Source organism: Oncorhynchus clarkii, chromosome 17, assembly GCF_045791955.1.
Source record: "Oncorhynchus clarkii lewisi isolate Uvic-CL-2024 chromosome 17, UVic_Ocla_1.0, whole genome shotgun sequence".
Classification (NCBI taxonomy): Eukaryota; Metazoa; Chordata; class Actinopteri; order Salmoniformes; family Salmonidae; genus Oncorhynchus; species Oncorhynchus clarkii.
Genome location: NC_092163.1, coordinates 34,699,422 through 34,723,258, shown reverse-complemented (window position 1 = coordinate 34,723,258; position 23,837 = coordinate 34,699,422). Strand labels below are relative to the sequence as shown.

The 23,837-nt window shown below is 42.6% G+C and overlaps 1 protein-coding gene across 1 annotated transcript in view; it reads right to left on the bottom strand.

The window, feature by feature from the left end:
- The window catches only part of LOC139370743 (copine-9-like), a 193,592-nt gene that overhangs the window by 132,055 nt on the left and 37,700 nt on the right, over positions 1-23,837 (bottom strand). The window contains exon 4 of the mRNA XM_071110413.1: positions 12,974-13,077. Coding sequence (XP_070966514.1) covers positions 12,974-13,077 — 104 coding nt within the window. The remainder of the gene's footprint in view (positions 1-12,973; positions 13,078-23,837) is intronic.

Genomic DNA, 23,837 nt, shown 5'->3' with positions numbered 1-23,837 from the left:
TGAACTCTGATACGCTCTGATAGCATTTTCTAAGTGACACCTATATTGTACACTACCTTCATGAAATACATTTAGATGTCAAAACTATAAGTCCTACAAACACATGGTTAGCACATTTAGAAAGGTAAGAACTGTGGGGTCTTGATACAGGAAACAAAGTGACTATTACAAAGCCAGAGCAACAACAAGCAAAGAAAAGCTAAATGTTCCAATTGTCCCCATGTTGGGTAATAAGATATTTTAAAGACTACTGTAGGTTTGAAATAAAAGATGTCAACGATTACTGTTCCAAAATGATTTTTTTAAATAACATAAATAAATGTTATATGTATTAATTAATGCTGGCGCTCAAAACATGTGCAAATTCCGTTAGAAACGTGTCCATTATTAAAGCGCAGGGCTTGTGCAATGTGCCATGCCTTCATTTTTTGTCTTACAGGAATGATATACATATGAGAAGTAAACTGAAGTCGCTTCCTTTAAGTACAATTCCTGTATGATACCCAGTTCGTCCACTAGACAGCAGAAGAAGATCACATGAAGTCCATGACACCTTGAAACCAGATGCGTCTGGTTTGGGTAGTGACTCACTGTGACAAAATGCCTGAATGCATTTTCAAGCCTGACATCTTAAAATTACCCGAGTTGTCAAGTTTGTTTTTTGAAATAACACCCAAACAGGTGAGGAAACAAATGTATTTTCCCATTAATTTTTCTCATTGTAAACGATGAGCTAGATAAACAGAGCATATGGAAGATGCATTCAAGGTAATATGGATGGAGAAAGAAATGTACTACATTACGATGACCACCAGGTGTACCCTTTATATGCATATTAGATTTTTGGATAGTTTGTGGGTTGTTATTCTACATTTAGTTGCCTGTTTGCACTAGTCATATAGCTTGGAGGTAGGTGGAGATAGCACGAGAGGAACGGCGACGATATGAGGGTACACGGCTAGCACGGAAGCCCGAGAGGCAACCCCAATAAAATAAATTGGGGGGGGGGACACGAGGAAATTGCATGAGTCAGGTCGGTGACCTGAGCCAACTCCTCGTGCTTACTGTGGGGAGTGTGTTACTGGTCAGGCACCGTCTTATGCGGTGGAGCGCATGGTGTCTCCAGTGCGCTATTCTAGTCCGGTGCGCTCTATTCCAGCTCCTCGCATTGGCCGGGCTAGAATGGGCATCAAGCCAGGAAGGAGGGTGCCGGCTCAGCGCTCCTGGTCTCCAGTGTACCTCCTTGGACCAGGTTATCCTGCGCCGGCTTTGCGTACTGTGTCTCCGGTGAGTCTACACAGCCCAGTACGTCCTGTGCAGGGCACAAATAAAAATCCAGCCAGGACGGGTTGTGTCAGCTCTACACTCCAGACCTCCAGTACGCCTTCACAGTCCAGTACATCCTGTTCCTCCTCCCCGCACTCGCCCTGAGGTGTGTGTCACCAGCCCAGTACCACCAGAGCCGACACCACGCACCAGGCCTATAGTGCGCCTCGGTAGTCCAGTACGCCCTGTCCCTGCTCCTCGCACTCGCCCTGAGGTACGTGTCCCCAGCCCGGTCCACCAGTGCAAGCACCACACACCAGGCATATAGTGCGCCTCGGTAGTCCAGTACGCCCTGTCCCTGCTCCTCGCACTGAGGTACGTGTCCCCAGCCCGGTACCACCAGTGCCGGCACCAGGCCTTCAGTGCACCTCGGCAGTTCAGAACGTCCGGCGACAGTACCCAGTCCAGAGCGTCCGGCGACAGTACCCAGTCCAGAGCTTCCGGCGACAGTTCACAGACCGGAACCTCCAACGACAGGCCACAGTACAGAATCTCCAGCGATGGTCCCCAGTCCGGGGTCTCCAGCGACGGTCCCCAGTCCGGGGTCTCCAGCAACGGTCCCCAGTCCGGGGTCTCCAACGACGGTCCCCAGTCCGGGGTCTCCAACGACGGTCCCCAGTCCAGAACATCCGGCGATAATCCACGCAGCGAGGGTCCCCAGCCCGGGGCCTACGTCGAGAATCCGCAGTCCAGAGCCTCCGACGATGATCCACGGGTCAGTGATACAAAAGCGGACTCAGAGTAAAGAAGGGGGGCAGTGTCTAGATCCAAAGCCACCACCAAGGTTAGATGCCCACCCAGACCCTCCCATATAGGTTTAGGTTTGCGGCCGGGAGTCCACACCTTTGGGGGGGGGGGGGGGTACTGTCACGCCCTGACCTTAGTTATCTTTGTTTTCTTTATTATTTGGTTAGGTCAGGGTGTGACAAGGGTGGTTTGTGTAGTTTTGGTATTGTCTAGTGGTTTTTGTATGTTTGTGTTTTTTCTAGTCTAGGTGTTTTTGTCTATGGTTGCCAAGATTGGTTCTGAATCAGAAACAGCTGTTTATCGTTGTCTCTGAATGGGGACCATATTTAGGTAACCATATATTCCTTGGATAGTTTGTGGGTTGTTATTCTATGTTTAGTTGCCTGTTTGCACTAGTCATATAGCTTCATGGTTCGTTTTGTTGTTTTGTACAGTTTTGTTCAGTGTTCGTTATTTTCATTAAAAGAGTTACAGTGGGGCAAAAAAGTATTTAGTCAGCCACCAATTGTGCAAGTTCTCCCACTTAAAAAGATGAGAGGCCTGTAATTTTCATCATAGGTACACTTCAAATATGACAGACAAAATGAGAAAAAAAATCCAGAAAATCTCACAGACCTGTAACTTCTTCTTTAAGAGGCTCCTCTGTCCTCCACTCGTTATCAGTATAAAAGACACCTGTCCACAACATCAAACAGTCACACTCCAAACTCCACTATGGCCAAGACCAAAGAGCTATCAAAGGACACTAGAAACAAAATTGTAGACCTGCACCAGGCTGGAAAGACTGAATCTGCAATAGGTAAGCAGCTTGGTTTGAAGAAATCAACTGTGGGAGCAATTATTAGGAAATGGAACACATACAAGACCACTGATAATCTCCCTCGATCTGGGGCTCCACGCAAGATCTCACCCCGTGGGGTCAAAATAATCACAAGAACGGTGAGCAAAAATCCCAGAACTACATGGGGAGACCTAGTGAATGACCTGCAGAGAGCTGGGACCAAAGTAACAAAGCCTACCATCAGTAACACACTACGCCGCCAGGGACTCAAATCCTGCAGTGCCAGACGTGTCCCTCTGCTTAAGCAAATACATGTCCAGGCCCATCTGAAGTTTGCTAGAGAGCATTTGGATGATCCCAAAGAAGATTGGGAGAATGTCATATGGTCAGATGAAACCAAAATTGAACTTTTTGGCAACAATGCAAAACGTTATGTTTGGCGTAAAAGCAACACAGCTGAACACACCATCCCCACTGTCAAACATGGTGGTGGCAGCATCATGGTTTGGGCCTGCTTTTCTTCAGCAGGGACAGGGAAGATGGTTAAAATTGATGGGAAGATGGATGGAGCCAAATACAGGACCATTCTGGAAGAAAACCTGATGGAGTCTGCAAAAGACCTGAGACTGGGACGGAGATTTGTCTTCCAACAAGACAATGATCCAAAACATAAAGCAAAATCTACAATGGAATGGTTCAAAAATAAACATATCCAGGTGTTAGAATGGCCAAGTCAAAGTCCAGACCTGAATCCAATCGAGAATCTGTGGAAAGAACTGAAAACTGCTGTTCACAAATGCTCTCCATCCAACCTCACTGAGCTCGAGCTGTTTTGCAAGGAGGAATGGGAAAAAAATTCAGTCTCTCGATGTGCAAAACTGATAGAGACATACCCCAAGCGACTTACAGCTGTAATCGCAGCAAAAGGTGGCGCTACAAAGTATTAACTTAAGGGGGCTGAATCATTTTGCACGCCCAATTTTTCAGTTTTTGATTTGTTAAAAAAGTTTGAAATATTCAATAAATGTCGTTCCACTTCATGATTGTGTCCCACTTGTTGTTGATTCTTCACAAAAAAAATACAGTTTTATATCTTTATGTTTGAAGCCTGAAATGTGGCAAAAGGTCGCAAAGTTCAAGGGGGCCGAATACTTTCGCAAGGCACTGTATTTATTTACAACTCAAAACTAGGCTGTTTTAAAAGTAAATATAAAACATTTCATAAATCACATATTACAGCAATACCACTAAATTAGCAGCAACGTCTTTAAAGAAATGACATAACCTAATGATAGAACTGTAATAGAACTTATCTACCTTGGATACGGGTACCATCGATAAATAGAAATGAGCAGCTTCATGGTAATAAAATAAAATGTTAAAACAAAAAGAGAACTGACTCACCAGAACTAAGGCACTAACGTTACCTAATAATAACAATAGCAACTGATACCACTGGCAATGCTATACAGTGTCTACAAATGAGAGACTGAGTCTGCAGTGGTAGACACATTCGTCCATTACCCTAATCTCCAAATAGGTGAACATTCAGCTATGCCCCTTGGGAAGATAGAAATGGGTGCTCCATTGCATCGACATGGGCCAAATTCTCTTGCACACCGAAGGACACCAATACAATCCAGATAGTAGTGTAGTTTAGCCACAATGACGCAAGGTTTTCCGGCAGGCTTTTATGCTTGAAACCCCCGATGTGAGCGGTCTACAAGGACATCTTTATCCAATGTGAGGGCTTCCTTCAATAACTTTGTGACCGATGAAGTAGAACTTGAGCCCGGGTCCTCAGCTACCAACATTATCCTGATATTGGATCTTTGCAGATAACCTTGTAAATGTATGCAATGTTCCTTAAGGCTAGCCACATCCGTTGAGAGGCTTCTTAACCGTGGTTTGTAGCGTAGTCGTGTCGTCTGAGCATATTGACAAGCCTTGTTCCATGTCGGAGACATTTCTCTTAACTGTTTCCAGTTCAGTAAGAACTATTGCTGCATGCTTTGCGAGTTCATTTTTGACTGCTTGTAACTCCGACTTGTTAATTCAATGAAAGTCCTCACTGAGCGCCTCCTTGAGTTTCCGACTTGAGTTTAGATTACATTTCCGCTCTGAGGGCAGCAAAAATCCCGGCCTTGAAATCATCTGTGGTTTTTTTGCCGACCCGAGGGGAGGAGTTTATGCCCCCACTTGTTGAAGAACTCGAGCTCCTGGTCTTGGGCTTAGTGTTTTCTCTTTTGTCAGTGACTCCGCTTAACTTTAAATCAAAGTAAAGCATCTCATTCAAAGGCTGTGTTTCCTAGTTATTTATGGGTCAAAGCGCAAAGAAAGTATTAAATAAATGCAATTTCTTCAGGAGCTCGGAAAAATGTGACCTTCTACATTTGCTCACTAGCGCCCCGTTATGTTTGGATTTTTAAACCAATAGTGGATAACCAGGGGTGTGATAATGTAAATTGGGCTTTGGTTGGATATTAGCCAGTAGCTTGCAGCGTCTGATTTGTTTTTAGCGGTGGAAGATTTGTTTATGACAGTTTGCGTGGAATGTGAAAAATGCATGTACTTCTCTGAAATGTTTGGCAAGCTACTCATAGGTGGACTGTTAGCTACTGGTAGCTTGAGATCGATTTGATAGATTCCCCTGTACTATTGTATTGAAAGCGTCTGTTTTATGCCTAGAAGGCAACCTTCCAAAGATAGTGTTACTTCCAACTCTCTCTCAGCAAGATGTTAAAAAACAAAGCACTATCTTTCTGACCTGAACTTCTTCAAAATTCCAGCTGAGCCTAAGTTCTTTCATCTTCCATTTTGTTTTCTATCCTTCTCTACTTCTGCATCAGACAGTCATGGTAATTTCCAATATTATCTACTGTAAATGGAAGAAAATTGTGTGAACTCCCCTACACTTTTGACAAGTCATTTGACTTGGGAGAGACGAATGACGTACCTTTGCTTCTCTGTTCTCACCGCTCGATGAGTAGCTGAGTTCTCTTTTCAAAAGAACACAGCTACTTCTCGGAACGCAAGGTAATTGACCTGAGGATGGGATCCTCATAATTCAGGAAAGGTATGGCAAATAAAGACAGGAGTCACGCACATCAGTGGGCCCCATGCCTATCTTGAAACATCTACAGGATACGGCTGAACATCATAGACAGTATTTTATATCTTTTATATTTTTCCTATGCCTCTCATAGCCTTGATATACAGTGATACACTAGATATAACAGAGTGGGAAGCCTTTCTGTGACGTAACTGACTCTCTCTCTCCCACTCTTCTTCTATTCAATGATTCCTTTAGAAACAAGAGAAAAGGATATTGTCTACCTTTGCAAATCAAATCAGATTGAAAGGTAGAAATAAAAACAAGTATGTATACATTAGATAACCTGTTCCATCTAGTTTCCAAGTGTATAGTACAGCTCGGAATTTATTCATTAATGTGTGGATTTGATTCCCCTATCGAATGAGACTCATATTTCAACTTCAATGACCAGATCAAATGGGCTCATTCTAATATATACAACTCCCTTGGGGTAATCCATGTAGTCCCTTATCTCCATCCATATCTCGAAGCCCTTACAGTACCTCCACAGCACTATCTATCTTCACTATCTATTGTGATTCAGATGCTAAAAATAATCTCTAGAGGGAAGGGGGTGGTTAAATTATTCATCCACCTCCGCCAGGGGATCTCTCCCTGTTATTGGAGCCACCTCTTGTGACCCCTTATCAGGGAGACCACAGCTGCAGCGCTCCCCTGGTGCCTTGAAGATCCATATCTGGACTATCCTGGAAATGCAATAGGCACCCAGTTTATTTCCACATACCCCCTCGGTCCTCACTTAGGTATGTTGCACAGATGACGGTTAATTCCATCATACAATAAGTTGATATCAATCAATATGTTGATACAAAGGGTTGAGAATAGCCGTCAATAGCCGGTATGGCCAGTGTTTCATCAACATGCTATTGATTGAGGAGCACCAAAAGGTCACAAGATGTGTCACAATAATTATCTTTCTCCGTCACCGAACATGATGAGTCATTATTCTCGTAGGTGCCATTTACGCACGTCAATGCCCTTAGTCTACCACCACGTCGTGAACATCGTAATAAATTGACTTTATTGCACTGGTGGTTAATAAACCTTCTTCGGGATCGGTGTCCCTTCCATGGGACGGTTGAGCTAACGTAGACTAATGCAATTAGCATGAGGTTGTAAGTAACAAGAACATTTCCCAGGACATAGACATATCTGATATTGGCAGAAAGCTTAAATTCTTGTTAACCTAACTGCACTGTCCAATTTACAGTATTACAGTGAAAGAATACCATGCTATTGTTTGAGACTGCAACATTTTGAACATGAAAAGTTATTAATAAACAAATTAGGCACATTTTGGCAGTCTTGATACAACATTTTGAACAGAAATACAATGGTTCATTGGATCAGTCTAAAACTTTGCACATACACTGATGTCATCTAGTGGCCAAAATCAAAATTACACCTGGGCTAGAATAATACATTGTGGCCTTTATCTTGCATTTAAAAGATGATGGTACAAAAAAATACAAAAGAACGGTTGTTTTTTACTTTGTACTATCTTTTACCAGATCTATTGTGTTGTATTCTACTACATTCCTTTCACATTTCCATAAACTTCAAAGTGTTTCCTTTCAAATGGTACCAAGAATATGCATATCGTTGCTTAAGGGCCTGAGCTACAGGCAGTTAGATTTGGGTATGTCATTTTAGGCGAAAATTGAAAAAAAGGGGCTAATCCTTTTAACTACCGTGTTGACCCCATTTGGAGTTCACGGGGTAGGAAATATGGTGACACACTTTTGTACTTTGCGACAGGCACTTACAGATGTAGGATCTTCATCTGATCACTCTTTTGTTGCTGATAACTTCCCTGAACAGCAAACTTGTAGTGTATTCGAGGTTTAAAAAGGCTTATAATGTTTGTAATTTTCACTTTAAAATGTCACATTTGATTTGCCCTGACAAAAAATGTATCAACCCCTTGTTATGTTCTGAACAAACAGAGTAAAAACTCAAACAGATACCTAGGAAAAGCTCTACAAAAAATGTTCATTAATTATTATCCACATAATAATTCACATTTCCAATTGCTGCAGGATTATTTTCCTGCTGAAGCCAACTGGCTCAAATTAAGCTCCTACATCTGTATGTAGCACCTGTTCTTGATTTCTTGTTTCAAACTTTTGATTATTTGTGTCCTTGTTTGACATTTTACTGCACTGTTACAAGAAACACAAGCATTTCGCTGCACCCTCTATAACATCTGCTAAACTGTGTACGCGACCAATAATCTTTGATTTGATTTATGTAGCACACGCGCTAGTCGTTAATGAGCCATCAATCCATCACATATTAGCAAACCACATTAGTACACTAATTAGGGCACATTCATTAATGTGAAGCGTCACTCCTGTTGTTAGGGAATTTACTCCTGTTGTTAGGGAATCTTCAGGTTGCCACTTTAGGGGGTTTTCAGCTGCCAGAGGTGAGATTGCACTTTTAAGTGTGACATTTGAAGATGTTTTAAGTCTGAAGTAAAAAAATATATATAACATATATATATATATATATATTTTTTATTTAACTAGGCAAGTTGGTTAAGAACAAATTCTTATTCACAATGATGGCCTACCCCGGCCAAACCCAGACAACTCTGGGCTAATTGTGCGCCTGTTACGTCCGTTGTCAGAATGAGACCAAAGCAGCGTGGAAAGTGTACATCTTTCTTTATTTTAGATGAACACCCCAAAACAACAAAAGATAAACTAACGTAACGTTCTGCAGGCTACACAGTAACTGAACAAAAACAAGATCCCACAAACTCAGGTGGAAAACAGGCTGCCTAAGTATGATTCCAAATCAGAGACAACGATAGACAGCTGTTTCTGATTGGGAACCATACCCGGCCAAAAAAGAAATAGAAAACTAGAATGCCCACCCAAATAGAGAAATAAACAGGCTCTCTAAGGTCAGGGTGTGACAGCGCCGCCCTATGGGACTCCCAATCACGGCCGGATGTGATACAGCCTGGATTTGAACCAGGGACGGTAGTGACGCCTCTTGCACTGAAATGCAGTGCCTTAGACTGCTACGCCACTCGGGAGCCAAAAAATGTGAGGATCTTTATTGTGTGAAGGACAACATCAGAGATGATCAGAGATGATCTGAGATGCGGATCAGCCTGTCAGCAAAGAAAATGTGTGACAGCCAAGAGTGACAGTCAGTCAGTCTTGTGCTGTGCTGTGCGTGTGTGTGTGAGTGAGTGAGTGTCTGTGTGTAATTGTATTACTGAATAATTCACCTCTATTGATTTATTTTCCACAGGAGACTAGGACTCATCTCAAAGCATGGCTGCTTTCCCAGGGGAAGGGATTTGCCAAACCTGAGAACTCAACGTGTGCATGTGCCGGTAAGACTTGTCTGGACGGGGGTGTCTGGTTGAGTGGGTAACACTCTCGCCAATGGAACCATAAACGGTACTTTTGACGGGGATCCTGATTCAATCCCTGCACAAACCCTACGCATTTCCGCTCCCTCTACGTTGTCTCCCTTCTTCTGCTTCTATCCTGTCCTAAAAATAATACAAGGACTTTGAAATTCTGTTATTATCCAATTACAGTATATTGAATTTTGACTGTGGTATGTGTGACAGTGGCATATGTGTTTATGTGTGTTGGCAGCATGTGTCGATGTGCTTGTGTGTGTGTGTGTGTGTGTGTGTGTGTGTGTGTGTGCGCGTGTGTGTATGCACCTGGCTTTCCATGTGTGTGCATGCATTTCTTACTAAACTCACTTGATCACTGTCCACATCCAATTAGGTAATGAACCAAATTCTTCCAATCCCAGACCAAAGATCTGTCCTATTAGGGACACTGCACACATGGATTTACACAACCCCTAGGGAGTCATTTGCTAGAGATTATGACTAAGAAGTCATGTGGAGACCCCAAACGGACAGAAAATCCTAAAACTATGTACATAATATAAAGTTCACTGTATATTTGTTGTGTGTAATATTAACTGTAGATGGTGTATATAGCCATGTGTGTGTGTGTGTGTGTGTGAATCAATGGGAGCAGGATCAAGGCTGGTGTAAAGTGTTTGTTCTCACTCCTCTCTGATAGGGCTCGTCCCACTCCTTCCTCTTGCCATGGAGAGGAGAATATTTCCAACACAACCCCCACACTCACCTCCAGCACATATAACCACCATCACTCAATTTAGGAAAAGACTGATGAAACCCTCTTCAATCTATTCCTGCACAGTGGACAATAGTGTGAGGTTTTCAATCAGTACAGGAAGACCTGATGTTATTATGATCCATGTGACTTTGTGCAATTCTGATTCTGAAGAGTACTGTTTTTTTTTATATGCAACTCTCTTTAAAAGCACATCTTGTCGGCTTCTCCTCTTATGACAAAGATCATTTTTTCTTAAAATAATGTTTGACTTTCTTCCTCCTGCTTGACAAGATTTAAAACGAAATACAACAACCGCTGTTGTATGGCTTCCGACTACACTGGTATCAACCTTCTGTTACATTATTTGCCTTTCCTTGTTTGACTAATGCTTTCTGTCTGCGTGTTGGATCTGGCAGTGGTGATCGGTTGGTGTTTTGACGGCGGTATTGATCGTGTATGTGTGTGTGTGTGTGTGTGCGTGCGTGGTTTAATCAATGTGACAGATCTGGGGGTGGTTCGGCCCCGGCTACCTCAACCTGCCCCACGCTGGGGCCTCTGCTCTTCTCCTCTTCTCCTCCTCCGGCCTCCTGCTGAGGCTATCGATCCCCCCTTCTCTGGGGGAGAAGTGAAGTTTGGACAGTAACATCCCACAACAGCCCGCAACTCACTCCAACCCTGGCTTCTACTGTGAGCTGCCTTCGCAGTGGAGAGAGAGCTGGGAGTGGATTTGAGACAAATGGGAGCTATAATGTTGGTTTGAAAGTAGTTTGTTGACTTTAACTTTATAGGGACCTAACTTTAGCGGTCAGACTTTTCCAGATAAGTCAAAAAGTAATTATCCTGCAAAATGCTGCAAGAATGCGCTTTTGATTCAACGTTCTTAACCAATAAAATTATGTTAATGCTGTAAATGTCATAAGTACAGTGGTACATAGAGGTGAGAGGATCATATTGGTCTACATGTCTTCTTATCGATGTGAAACAGGGATGTACTACAGTGCCTTGCGAAAGTATTCGGCCCCCTTGAACTTTGCGAACTTTTGCCACATTTCAGGCTTCAAACATAAATATATAAAACTGTATTTTTATGTGAAGAATCAACAACAAGTGGGACACAATCATGAAGTGGAACGACATTTATTGGATATTTCAAACTTTTTTAACAATTCAAAAACTGAAAAATTGGGCGTGCAAAATTATTCAGCCCCTTTACTTTCAGTGCAGCAAACTCTCTCCAGAAGTTCAGTGAGGATCTCTGAATGATCCAATGTTGACCTAAATGACTAATGATGATAAATAAAATCCACCTGTGTGTAATCAAGTCTCCGTATAAATGCACCTGCACTGTGATAGTCTCAGAGGTCTGTTAAAAGCGCAGAGAGCATCATGAAGAACAAGGAACACACCAGGCAGGTCCGAGATACTGTTGTGAAGAAGTTTAAAGCCGGATTTGGATACAAAAGATTTCCCAAGCTTTAAACATCGCAAGGAGCACTGTGCAAGCGATAATATTGAAATGGAAGGAGTATCAAACCACTGCAAATCTACCAAGACCTGGCCGTCCCTCTAAACTTTCAGCTCATACAAGGAGAAGACTGATCAGAGATGCAGCCAAGAGGCCCATGATCACTCTGGATGAACTGCAGAGATCTACAGCTGAGGTGGGAGACTCTGTCCATAGGACAACAATCAGTCGTATATTGCACAAATCTGGCCTTTATGGAAGAGTGGCAAGAAGTAAGCCATTTCTTAAAGATATCCATAAAAAGTGTTGTTTAAAGTTTGCCACAAGCCACCTGGGAGACACACCAAACATGTGGAAGAAGGTGCTCTGGTCAGATGAAACCAAAATTGAACTTTTTGGCAACAATGCAAAACGTTATGTTTGGTGTAAAAGCAACACAGCTGAACACACCATCCCCACTGTCAAACATGGTGGTGGCAGCATCATGGTTTGGGCCTGCTTTTCTTCAGCAGGGACAGGGAAGATGGTTCAAATTGATGGGAAGATGGATGGAGCCAAATACTGGACCATTCTGGAAGAAAACCTGATGGAGTCTGCAAAAGACCTGAGACTGGGACGGAGATTTGTCTTCCAACAAGACAATGATCCAAAACATAAAGCAAAATCTACAATGGAATGGTTCAAAAATAAACATATCCAGGTGTTAGAATGGCCAAGTCAAAGTCCAGACCTGAATCCAATCGAGAATCTGTGGAAAGAACTGAAAACTGCTGTTCACAAATGCTCTCCATCCAACCTCACTGAGCTCGAGCTGTTTTGCAAGGAGGAATGGGGAAAAATGTCAGTCTCTCGATGTGCAAAACTGATAGAGACATACCCCAAGCGACTTACAGCTGTAATCGCAGCAAAAGGTGGCGCTACAAAGTATTAACTTAAGGGGGCTGAATAATTTTGCACGCCCAATTTTTCAGTTTTTGATTTGTTAAAAAAGTTTGAAATATCCAATAAATGTCGTTCCACTTCATGATTGTGTCCCACTTGTTGTTGATTCTTCACAAAAAAATACAGTTTTATATCTTTATGTTTGAAGCCTGAAATGTGGCAAAAGGTCGCAAAGTTCAAGGGGGGCGAATACTTTCGCAAGGCACTGTACCTGTGCTTGTCTAATAAGAACACCGATTTTCATTGTCTGTTGCAAAATGTTTTGCTACGATGTGCCCAACTGAACACGACCCTGGTTTGATTGAATTGGGCCTTTAGTAAGTCAAGAGATTATTAAGAGTGGAGGAGTGAACATGGCTAATGAAACCTCTAGAGTCATTGTCTGATGGACAGGAGTATAGAAGAGAGGAGGGGAAGGAAAACAAGAGGAGGAATGGAATATAGGGAAAGAGTGAAACGAGGTCTCCACTTACGCATCAAAGCGAAGATTCTGCTTCTCCTCGAAGAAGAAATCCAGGACAAACTTCCGTACAAAGTCCGGGTTCAGCGTGTTCTCAATCACTTCCGTTCGGCCAAACTGCTCCGGAATGGGCGATGGAGGGAGGAGGAGTGGGAGAGAAGAAGAGAGAAAGAGAGAAATGAGGCAATACTGTAAGAGGTCACATCATCATCGTTACTTGATGGCTTGAAAACATATTCAGAATGCCTAAATAATTGTGCCTGAGGCTGGTCTGGCTAGTAAAGCTGCCGCCTGCAGCACATATCCAACACCCTTAGCGTGGTTAAGAATGGGGAATGAATTCCACTCACCTGTCAAACCAGAATCATCATTGATTATCATAGTAATCAATCAGTGCTTTCTCAGCTTCTCCTTGAATGCTGAAGTCCTCGACTTCAGCATTCAGGCTTTATTGTGTTTTATCCTCTATATTTGTTGTTGTCTCTGGCAACTTTTTATGTATTTTTGTGTTATATCAAATCACAAAGTTTGTTGCTGCACTACGAAACTAAATATTAAGTGAGCCGCTTTGCTGGAAAATGTGCATTCGCTGTCCCAATGTTCCATCATGCTCTCTGGCAGCAGAGAAGAGCTAATGGTCTGTGTTCTGCCTGACAAACAGGTGGGAGGAGAGAAGCAAGAAGTGCTGTAGCATGTAGCTGGTATTGATGGAAACTTGGAAGATTGATGACCGGTGTCCAAATACGCTGTACTCAAAAGTGTCATCCATAAAGGACAGATCTACAGATTTGAATTCATTTCATATGTCAGCAGCATTAAAGAGCAGCAAAATCAATAGATTTATAAGACAACTCTTCCTGTCGCTTTGTTCTGTGTTTGTGTGTGCGTGCGTTGGTCGAGCGTGGTGGATGACATGACAAGTAGTGAGGGATGGATTGGTGGTATGAGCGTCAGGAGGTGTCGAGGGGGTTGGGGAAGAAGGGTGGTGGTGGTGGCGAAGAGGAGGCGGGGGCGGAGAGGGAGAGGTGTAAGAGGGCGGCTTTTGACTTGCAGCTGTATCAATCGTTTCATCCCTCACTGCTTATTAAGACAGTCGATACTCAGAAGGAGCATGGCCCTGTAGTATATAAACTGAGTATGCCAATCATTAAGAACACCTTCCTAATATTGAGCTGCATCCCTGCCCTTTTCCCTTAGAACAGCCTCAATTAATCGGTGCATGGACTCTACAAGGTGTTGAACGCGTACCACAGGGATGCTGGCCGATGTTGACTCCCACAGTTGTGTAAAGTTGACTGGATGTCCTTTGGGTGGTGGGCCATTCTTGATACACACGGTTGAGCATTAAGAACCCAGCAGCATTGCAGTTCTTGACACAAACCGGTGCACCTGGTACCTACTATTTCAAAGGCACTTAAATCTTTTGTCTTTCCCATTCACCCTCTGATTGGCACACATACACAATTCATGTCTCAAGGCTTAAAAATCCTTATTTAACCTGTCTCATTTCCTCCATCTACACTGATTGAAGAAGATTTAATAAGTGACATCAATAAGGGATCACAGCTTTCACCTGGATTCACCTGGTCAATCTATGTCACGGAAAGAGCATGTTTTGTATACTCAGTGTATATACTGTGTGTGTGTGTGTGTGTGTACGCGCGCTATATATTAACAACTGCCTGGGTCCTTAAGTTTAAAGTTAAATGTCACATGCACAAGTACAGTGAAATGCCTTTCTTGCTAACTCAAAATTTAAAACCCAACAATGCAATAATCAATAACAATGTCATACTAGAGAAAACACACAAGAAATAAGAAGTAATATGAAGAAAGCAATGAGTAAGTAAGCATACTGTATACAGGGTCAGTTCAAGTACCATATTTACAATGTGCAGGGATACTGGAGTGATGGAGGTAGATATGTATAGGGGTAAGGTGACTAAGCAACAGGATATAAGATAAACAGAGTAGCAGCAGATTGTATGTGAGTGGGTGTGAGTGTATGTAGAGTCGGTATGAATGTACAGTATGTGCATATTCTGTGCGAGTGAGCAGATGATAGAGTGAGTGTGTGTGTGTGTGTGTGTGTGTGTGGCAAACTTAATACATTGTCTAATGAAGCCAGTATCGGAGGTGGTTAGCTTGTTAATGTTATCGACGAAGTCTCGAAATACAGTACATACCAATCAGCTCTAGCAAAGCCGTCCTATAGCATAATATCTGATTCTGGTGTCCATTTCTCAACGGAACGAGTCACGGGTACTTCCTGTTTGAGTTTCTGCTTGTAAACAGGAAGCAGGCATATGGATTCATGATCTGATTTGCCGAATGGCAGACGAGGGAGAGCCGTGTTTGCTTGCTTGAGAATAGAAAAACAGTGGTCTAGGACTTTATCGGCCCCTGGTGGCATTGAAGATGTGTTGATGGAAGATGGGCATCACCTGTCTTAGTGACGCGGACTAAACATTTCCAGCAACCAGAAAAGAAGCCTCTGGATGTAGGTTTTCTTGCTTGTTAATACAGTTCGTTAAGTGCCAGCGTGTTATTTTTCTTGTCCTGAGATGGAATGTAAACAACAGTCACGACAACAGCTTAAAACTCCCTCGGGAGGTTGAAAGGTCGACATTTGACCATCGGGTATTCCAAGACTGGTGAACAACGGGTCAACACTTCCACTGAGCTGGAGTTAGCGTACCAGTTGGTGTTGATGTAGAGGCAAGAGAGCTCGGGCGCAAATGGAGACATGTTCCCAAAGAGGGACTGTTATGTGGTCTGTCAAATAACCCATCATAATTCAAGACACTACCTCTCCATGTCGTTTAAAACGTAAGCTATTTATTACCTACACCGTTTATGAAGTTGGTGATGTTTCATATCTCCAGTGACAGCTGAGACCCACAATGCATCACCTGCCCACTTTCAATGTGTTATGCTGCTGGTCACACAGTGAATAACATAAGACAACATTGTCCTAACATGTCTGATTGACAGTGGTGCACAGAGCTCCTTCTACATAATCACAGTATGAGCCACAGGGTACGACGACAACGAGAGAAGAAGAAGAGCGCCTTCGAGGTAATCAGTGGAAAAGTTTGTCTCTTTATTCAGTCTCTCTTCATAATGAGCCATCTTGACTGCAAGTGGAACAGAGAGAGAGAGAGAGAGAGAAAAAAAATTAGAGAAAAACAGGGAGAGAGAGAAGCTCATGAGAACAGGATACCGCCGAGATCCAAAATGAGACGAGTGGCCGCCGAATGTCACTTATCATGCCGCTCACTGTGGGTCGTGAATTGAGAGCAAATCATTGTTATTCTGAAAGAACTCGTTAGAAAGTAGGTTAGCATCATTAGCATCGCTGTGGCATCCCACAGTGTGTTTCTGAATGCAGTCAGGTGCTTTGGAGTCGGCCTAATGAAGCCTCTTTAGCGTCGAGGGAGACAAGAGAAAGAGAAGAGATGCTTCAAATGGGGAGTTTGAAGCACCCTGGTACAGCCTGCCTGCCTGCCACAAGGACAAAAACACTCACACACACACACACTCACACACACAATTCAACGAGGAATAAGCGGCTTTGAAGGCTTTGTCGTTCTGGTCCAAAAACTTGTTCCTGTGCGTTTTTGGATTGTTCTTGACATTGTTTAACTGGCTTTGGATTGGGGTCAACTTGGCTTTGCAGAGCTGCTGGTGAAACTAATACTAATTATCTTGTTCCATATCGTTAGACATATAAATTACATCTCTGCTGCTAACCTAATTGCATCAAAACAACCCCTGAGCCAACTTTCACAATTCCACACTACCTCCACACATCCTCTATTACCCATCTACACTTCTGTTTTAATCTGGCATCAAACGGAAGAAAACATCCTGAAACGGGGAGGGACTAACCTGAAATGCCTATTTTTGATTCGTGTTGCAAAATGTTTTAAATGTTGCCTGCTCACGAACAAAACCCAGGGTGGTGAGACCCATATTTCTTACGGGTGAGAGAGCAGTACAGTAGCTATAGTGGTAGCCATAGTGGGCATCTTTCACACAGTGATTAAACTGCACCGCAGCATGGCCTGAGGTAAGGAGGGAAGCAGACTTGGAAATTGAGGCATATGGTGAAGTCTAGTCTCGGCTCCAACCTTTGTCCAGATAGATTTATTTATTAAAATAGTGTTGTAAAATAGTTTGAGAGAAAAACTGTGGAGCTCATCATGCTTTTATGGGAAATTAAAGGGTGGAAAGAGAATAAACTTTTCAGCTGGCACCAGGTTATTTTATAACCTGTGAATAGAAAATAAAGTTGGGAAGAGTAAATATCAAACGTTTATAATTCAGACATTGGCGGTTGGTGACTTAAAAAGTTGAGGAGGGCAATAAGCTAACATATAAGATTTAAGATGGTCATGCCATGGATCATATAGCTATTTGATTTAGAGTCTTAGGCATACAGTTGAAGCCAAAAGTTTACATACACTTAGGTTGGAGTCATTAAAACTTGTTTTTCAACCTACCACAAACTTCTTGTTAACAAACTATAGTTTTGGCTAGGATAGTTGGTTAGGATATCTACTTCGTGCATGACAAGAGTAATTTTCCCAACAATTGATTACAGACAGATTATTTCACTGTATCACAATTCCAGTGGGTCAGAAGTTTACATACACTAAGTTGACTGTGGCTTTAAACAGCTTGGAAAATTCCAGAAAGTGATGTCATTGCTTTAGAAGCTTCTGATAGGATAATTGACATAATTCTAGTCAATTGGAGGTGTACCTGTGGATTTATTCCAAGTTCTGTCTCCTAGAGATGAATGTACTTTGGTGCAAAAAGTGCAAATCAATCCCAGAACAACAGCAAAGGACCTTGTGAAGATGCTGGAGGAAACCGGTACAAAAGTATCTATATCCACATTAAAACAAGTCCTATATCGACATAACCTGAAAGGCTGCTCAGCAAGGAAGAAGCCACTGCTCCAAAACCGGCATAAAAAAAGCCAGACTACGGTTTGCAACTGCACTTGGGGACAAAGATCTTACTTTTTGGAGAAATGTCCTCTGGTCTGATGAAACAAAAATAGAACTGTTTGGTCATAATGACCATCATTATCTTTGAGGAAAAAGGGAGAGGCTTGCAAGCCGAAGAACACCATCCCAAAGGTGAGGCACGGGGGTGGCAGCATCATGTTGTGGGGGTGATTTACTGCACTTCACAAAATAGATGGCATCATGAGGTAGGACAATTATGTGGATATATTGAAGCAACATCTCAAGACATCAGTCAGGAAGTTAAAGCTTGGTCGCAAATGGGTCTTCCAAATGGACAATGACCCCAAGCACACTTCCAAAGTTGTGGCAAAATGGCTTACGGACAACAAAGTCAATGTATTGGAGTGGCCATCACAAAGCCCTGACCTCAATCCTATAGAAAATATGTGGGCAGAACTGAAAAAGCATGCGCGAGCAAGGAGTGTATAATTGAGTATATATAAACCTCTGACCCACTGGGAATGTGATGTAAGGAATAAAAGATGAAATAAATCATTCTCTCTACTTTTATTCTGACATTTCACATTCTTAAAATAAAGTGGTGATCCTAATTGACCTAAGACAGGGAATTTTTACTTGGATTAAATGTCAGGAATTGTGAAAAACTGAGTTTATGTAAACTTCCGACTTCAACTGTTTTACATTTGATGAAACATTGAATTTGGCCTTACTGCTGTTAGCCCATAGAAATGCATTGAATAACAAATTGATACATGGCAAAACAGATAGTCAAAAAATAAATCAAAAGAATGGTCTGGTGTCTAAATGCATCTGAGAGATATAGGAACGCATCAGGACCAACAACAACAAAAAAGGTTACATGTGTAACCCTGGTCCCACAAAATCCTATTCATTTTCATTTATTTTTACATCCCGAGGAGTGAGAGAGAGTACATCACAATACTCCTCGTTCACATATCCTATGCTTTAGTCCCTTAGGTTCCAATAGCTTTTCAAGGACCGCTTCCCAACTTATTTTTGGGTGATCAAAACAATACTTATCTTGAATGACTTTTGCCAATTCTATTTGTATGAGGCTTTTTCTCAATGTGACTGTCACAGAGCATTTCATCCACACATGCATGGTTAAGCCTTCCCTGTCTGTGTCTGGCTGACAAGAATTGTGATTTATTATGGAGTCCCTTGACAAGACGATGGGAGAGAATCCTAATAGGAACTAGATAGAACCTGTTCAGACCAGTTAAGCCCAGTTAGGCTCGGTTCCACCCTTTTAGGCCCTATTACTGTATGCCTTGATTATGTCCTAGTAATAGCCACGATCTCACTCAAAAAATGAAACTGTTCATTGAAGAGAGGGTCTTCGTTGTTGTTTCACCATCATCTGAATGGTTAAGATTCCTACAGTTGGGTGCATTAGCACACATGGATAAAACATGTACTGCTAAATATATAGATAGCTATACAGTATCTTCACCATGTGGGGCATATTTCAGTTCTCTTTTCTCAATTTATTGTTAGATGATTGCTAATGAACTTGCGAGAGAGTGTCACATTAACAATTTAACATTGCTGCAACACAGGCATTTTGAAAAGTAACTTTTGAATGCATTGTTATTGTATATTCAGCTAACAATGCTGAATAACCAGTAATTGATCAAGTTTGTGGTCGATTCCCTCCACCCACTAAGGCACTACAGGTAGACCACTTCTGTAATGAGAACCACATTATCAGAGCCATATACAGTGCATTCTGGAAGTATTCAGACCCCTTGACTTTTTCCACATTTTGTTAAGTTATAGCCTTATTCTAAAACGTATTAACAGACAATACCCCATATTGACAAAGCAAAAACTGTTTATTTTATTTTTTGCAAATGTATTAAAAAAAAAAAAAAACTGAAAAATGACATTTACATAAGCACTCAGACCCTTTACTCAGTACTTTGTTGATGACCTTCTTGGGTATGACGCTAAAAGTCAGGTTGGATGGGGACTGTCAGGTTGGATGGGGACTGCCACTGCACAGCTATTTTCAGGTCTCTCCAGAGATGTTTGATTGGGTTCAAGTCCGGGCTCTGGCTGGGCCACTCAAGGACATTGAGACTTGTCCCAAAGCCACTCATGCGCTGTCTTGGCTGTGTGCTTAGGGTCATTATCCCATTGGAAGGTGAACCTTCGCCCCAGTCTGAGGTCCTGAGCACTCTGGAGCAGGTTTTCATCAAGGATCTTTCTGCACTTTGATCTGTTCATCTTTCCCTCAATCATGACTCAGTGACCGCCACTGAAAAACATCCCCACATGCTGCCACCACAATGCTTCACCATAGGGATGGTGCCAGTTTTCCTCCAGACGTGATGGCATTCAGGCCAAAGAGTTCAATCTTGGATTCATCAGTGACTTTTGGCAAACTCCAAGCAGGCTGTCATGTGCCTTTTACTGAGGAGTGGCTTCCATCTGGCCACTCTACCATAAAGGCCAGATTGGTGGAGTGCTGCAGACATGGTTGTCCTTCTGGAAGGTTCTCCCATCCCCACAGATGAACTCTGGAGCTCTGTCAGAGTGACCATCGGGTTCTTGGTCACCTCCCTGACCAAGGCCCTTCTACCCCAATTGCTCAGTTTGGCCAGGCGGCCAGCTCTAGGAAGAGTCTTGGTGGTTCCAAACTTCTTCCATTTAAGAATGATGGAGGCCACTGTGTTCTTGGGGACCATCAATACTGCAGAAATATGTTGGTACCCTTCCACAGATCTGTGCCTCAACACAATCCTGATTCGGAGCTCAACAAACAATTCCTTCTACCTCATGGCTTGGTGTTTGCTCTCACTCAACGGCAATAAAACAAAGGAGCTGATCGTGGACTTCAGGGGGAGCACGCCCCTATCCACATCGATGGGACCACAGTGGAGAAGGTGGAATGCTTCAAGTTCCTCTGCATACACATCACTGACTATCTGAAATGATCCACCGACACAGACAGTGTGACGAATAGCACCTCTTCAACCTCAGGAGGCTGAAGAAATTTGGCTTGGCACCAGAACCCTTTACAGATGCACAATTGAGAGCATAATTTCAGGCTGTATCACCACCTGGCAACTGCACCGCCTACAACCGCAGGGCTCTCCAGAGGGTGGTGTGGTATGTCTAACGCATCACTGGAGATAAACTACCTGCACTCCAGGACACCTACAGCACCCGATGTCACAGGAAGGCCAAAAAGATCAAGTACATCAACCACCTGAGCCACAACGTGTTCACCCCACTATCATCCAGAAGGCGAGGTCAGCTGGGACCATCTGGGCCATCAGACTGTTAAATAGCCATCACTAGCCAGCTTCCACCCGGTTACGCAACCCTGCACCTTAGAGGCTGCTGCCCTTTATACATAGCCTGGGAATCATTGGCCACTTTAATAATGTTTAAATACTGCTTTACTCATTTCATATGTATATACTGTATTATATTATATTGTATTGTAGTCAATGCCACTCCAACATTGCTCAATCTAATATTTATATATTTCATAATTCCAATCTTTTACTTTTCGATTTGTGTGTATCGTTGTGAATCGTTTTTGGATACTACTGCACTGCTAGGGAAAGGGGGATACAGAGTTAGTTGTACAACTGAATGCCTTGAACTGAAATGTGTCTTCTGCATTTAAAACCCAACCCCTCTGAATCAGAGAGGTGCATCGTGGCTGCCTTAATCGACATCCACATCCTCGACGCCCGAGGAACAGTGGGTTAACTGCCTTGCTCAGGGGCAGAAAGACAGATTTTTACTTTGTCAGCTCAGGGATTTTCGATCCAGCAACCTTTCAGTTACTGGCCCAATGCTCTAACCACTAGGCTACCTGCTGCCCCTGTCAGATGCTACTGCACTTCTGGAGCTAGGAACACAAGCATTTCACTACACCCGCAATAACATCTGCTAAATATGTGACCAATGCAATTTGATTTGATTTGATTTGACATGCACTGTCAACTGTGCGACCTTATATAGACAGGTGTGTGCCTTTCCAAATCATGTCCAATCAATTGAATTTACCACAGGTGGACTCCAATCAAGTTGTAGAAACATCTCAAGGATGATCAATGGAAGCAGGATGCACCTGAGCTTAATTTCGAGTCTCAGAGCAAAGGGTCCGAATACCTATTTAAATAAGGTATTTCTATTTTAGATTTGAATAAATTAGCAAACATATCTAAATACCGGTTTTCACTTTGTCATTATGGGGTATTGTGTGTAGGTTGCTGAGGATTTTTTGCTTTTTAATCCATTTTAGAATAAGGCTGTAATGTAACAAAATGTGGAAAAAGTCAAGGAGTACATTCGAATGCACTGTATGCTCCTGCACACTGTATGTTTGTCTTTCCCTCTGTGAAATCATACCCTGTCTCAGAGATGGCCACATGCTTTGACACCTGAGGACCAGACAGTGTTACCATGAGTGCATTCTCCCTGCATTTCCAGGCAAACATTACCGTTCCATTCATCTTATTCAGTACCTCTGGAGAATAACTACTGAAGAATCCATAGAACTGAGTTTCATACTGTTGCAAAAAAGTTTTAGCACCATTAAAAAAATATATAGTGTATATAATTTCTACTAGGACTGGGTTTTATAAGTTGAATCGATGGCGTTCGTTTCAAAATACCATTGCAAAGAAATTATATATTTTTGTGAAATTCATAACCTTTTGAAACCGATGTGACGATTCACCTTATGAAAGCCAGCCCTACAGCATTGGGTCTTCAGTAAACATTCTCTTGAGATACTGTATGATACTTGTCAAATCTATCATTTCAAATAATTACTTTTCCTTCCAAGGGCATATACATTCAACAAAAATATAAATGTAGCATGCAACAATTTCAAAGATTTTACTGAGTTAGTTCATAAAAGGAAATCAGTCAATTTAAATAAATTCATTAGGCCCTGATCTATGGATATCACATGACTGGGAACACAGACATGCATTTGTTGGTCACAGATACCTTAAATAAAAGGATCGGAAAACTAGTCAGTATTTGGTGTGACCACCATTTGCATCATGCAGAGCGACACATCTCCTTCGCACAGGCTGTGGCCTGTGGCCTCTTCTCTTCAATGGCTGTATGAAGTTGCAGGATATTGGCGGGAACTAGAACACACTGTTGATCCAGAGCATCCCAAACGTGCACAATGGGTGACATGTCTGGTGAGTATGCAGGCCCTGGAAGAACTGGGACATTTTCAGCTTCCAGGAATTGTGTACAGATCCTTGCAATATGGGGAGTGCATTATCATGCTGAAACATGAGGTGATGGCGGCTGATGAAAGGCATGACAATGAGCCTCAGGATCTCGTCATGGTATCTCTGATCATTGAAATTGCCATCGATAAAATGCAGTTGTGTTCAAAGTCCGCAACTTACGCCTGCCCATACCATAACCCTACCGCTCACCATGGGACACTCTTTTCACAACATTGACATCAGCAAACCTCTGCCAGGATTCATCCGTGAAGAGCATACTTCTCTAGCGTTCCAGTGGCCATCGGAAGTAAGCATTTTCCCACTGAAGTCGGTTACAACGCCGAGCTGCAGTCAGATCAAGACTCTGGTGAGGACAACGAGCACGCAGATGATCTACCCTGAGACGGGTTCTGACAGTTTGTGGATAAATTATTCAGTTGTGCAAACCCACAGTTTCATCACCTGTGTGGGTGGCTGGTCTCAGACAATCCCGCAGGTGAAGAAGCCAGTTGTAGAGTTCCTGGGCGTGGTTACATGTGGTCTGCATTTGTGAGGCCAGCTGAACGTACTGCCAAATTCTCTAATACAGCGTTGGTAGAGAAATTTAACATTGGCACAGAAATTAACATTAATTTATCCG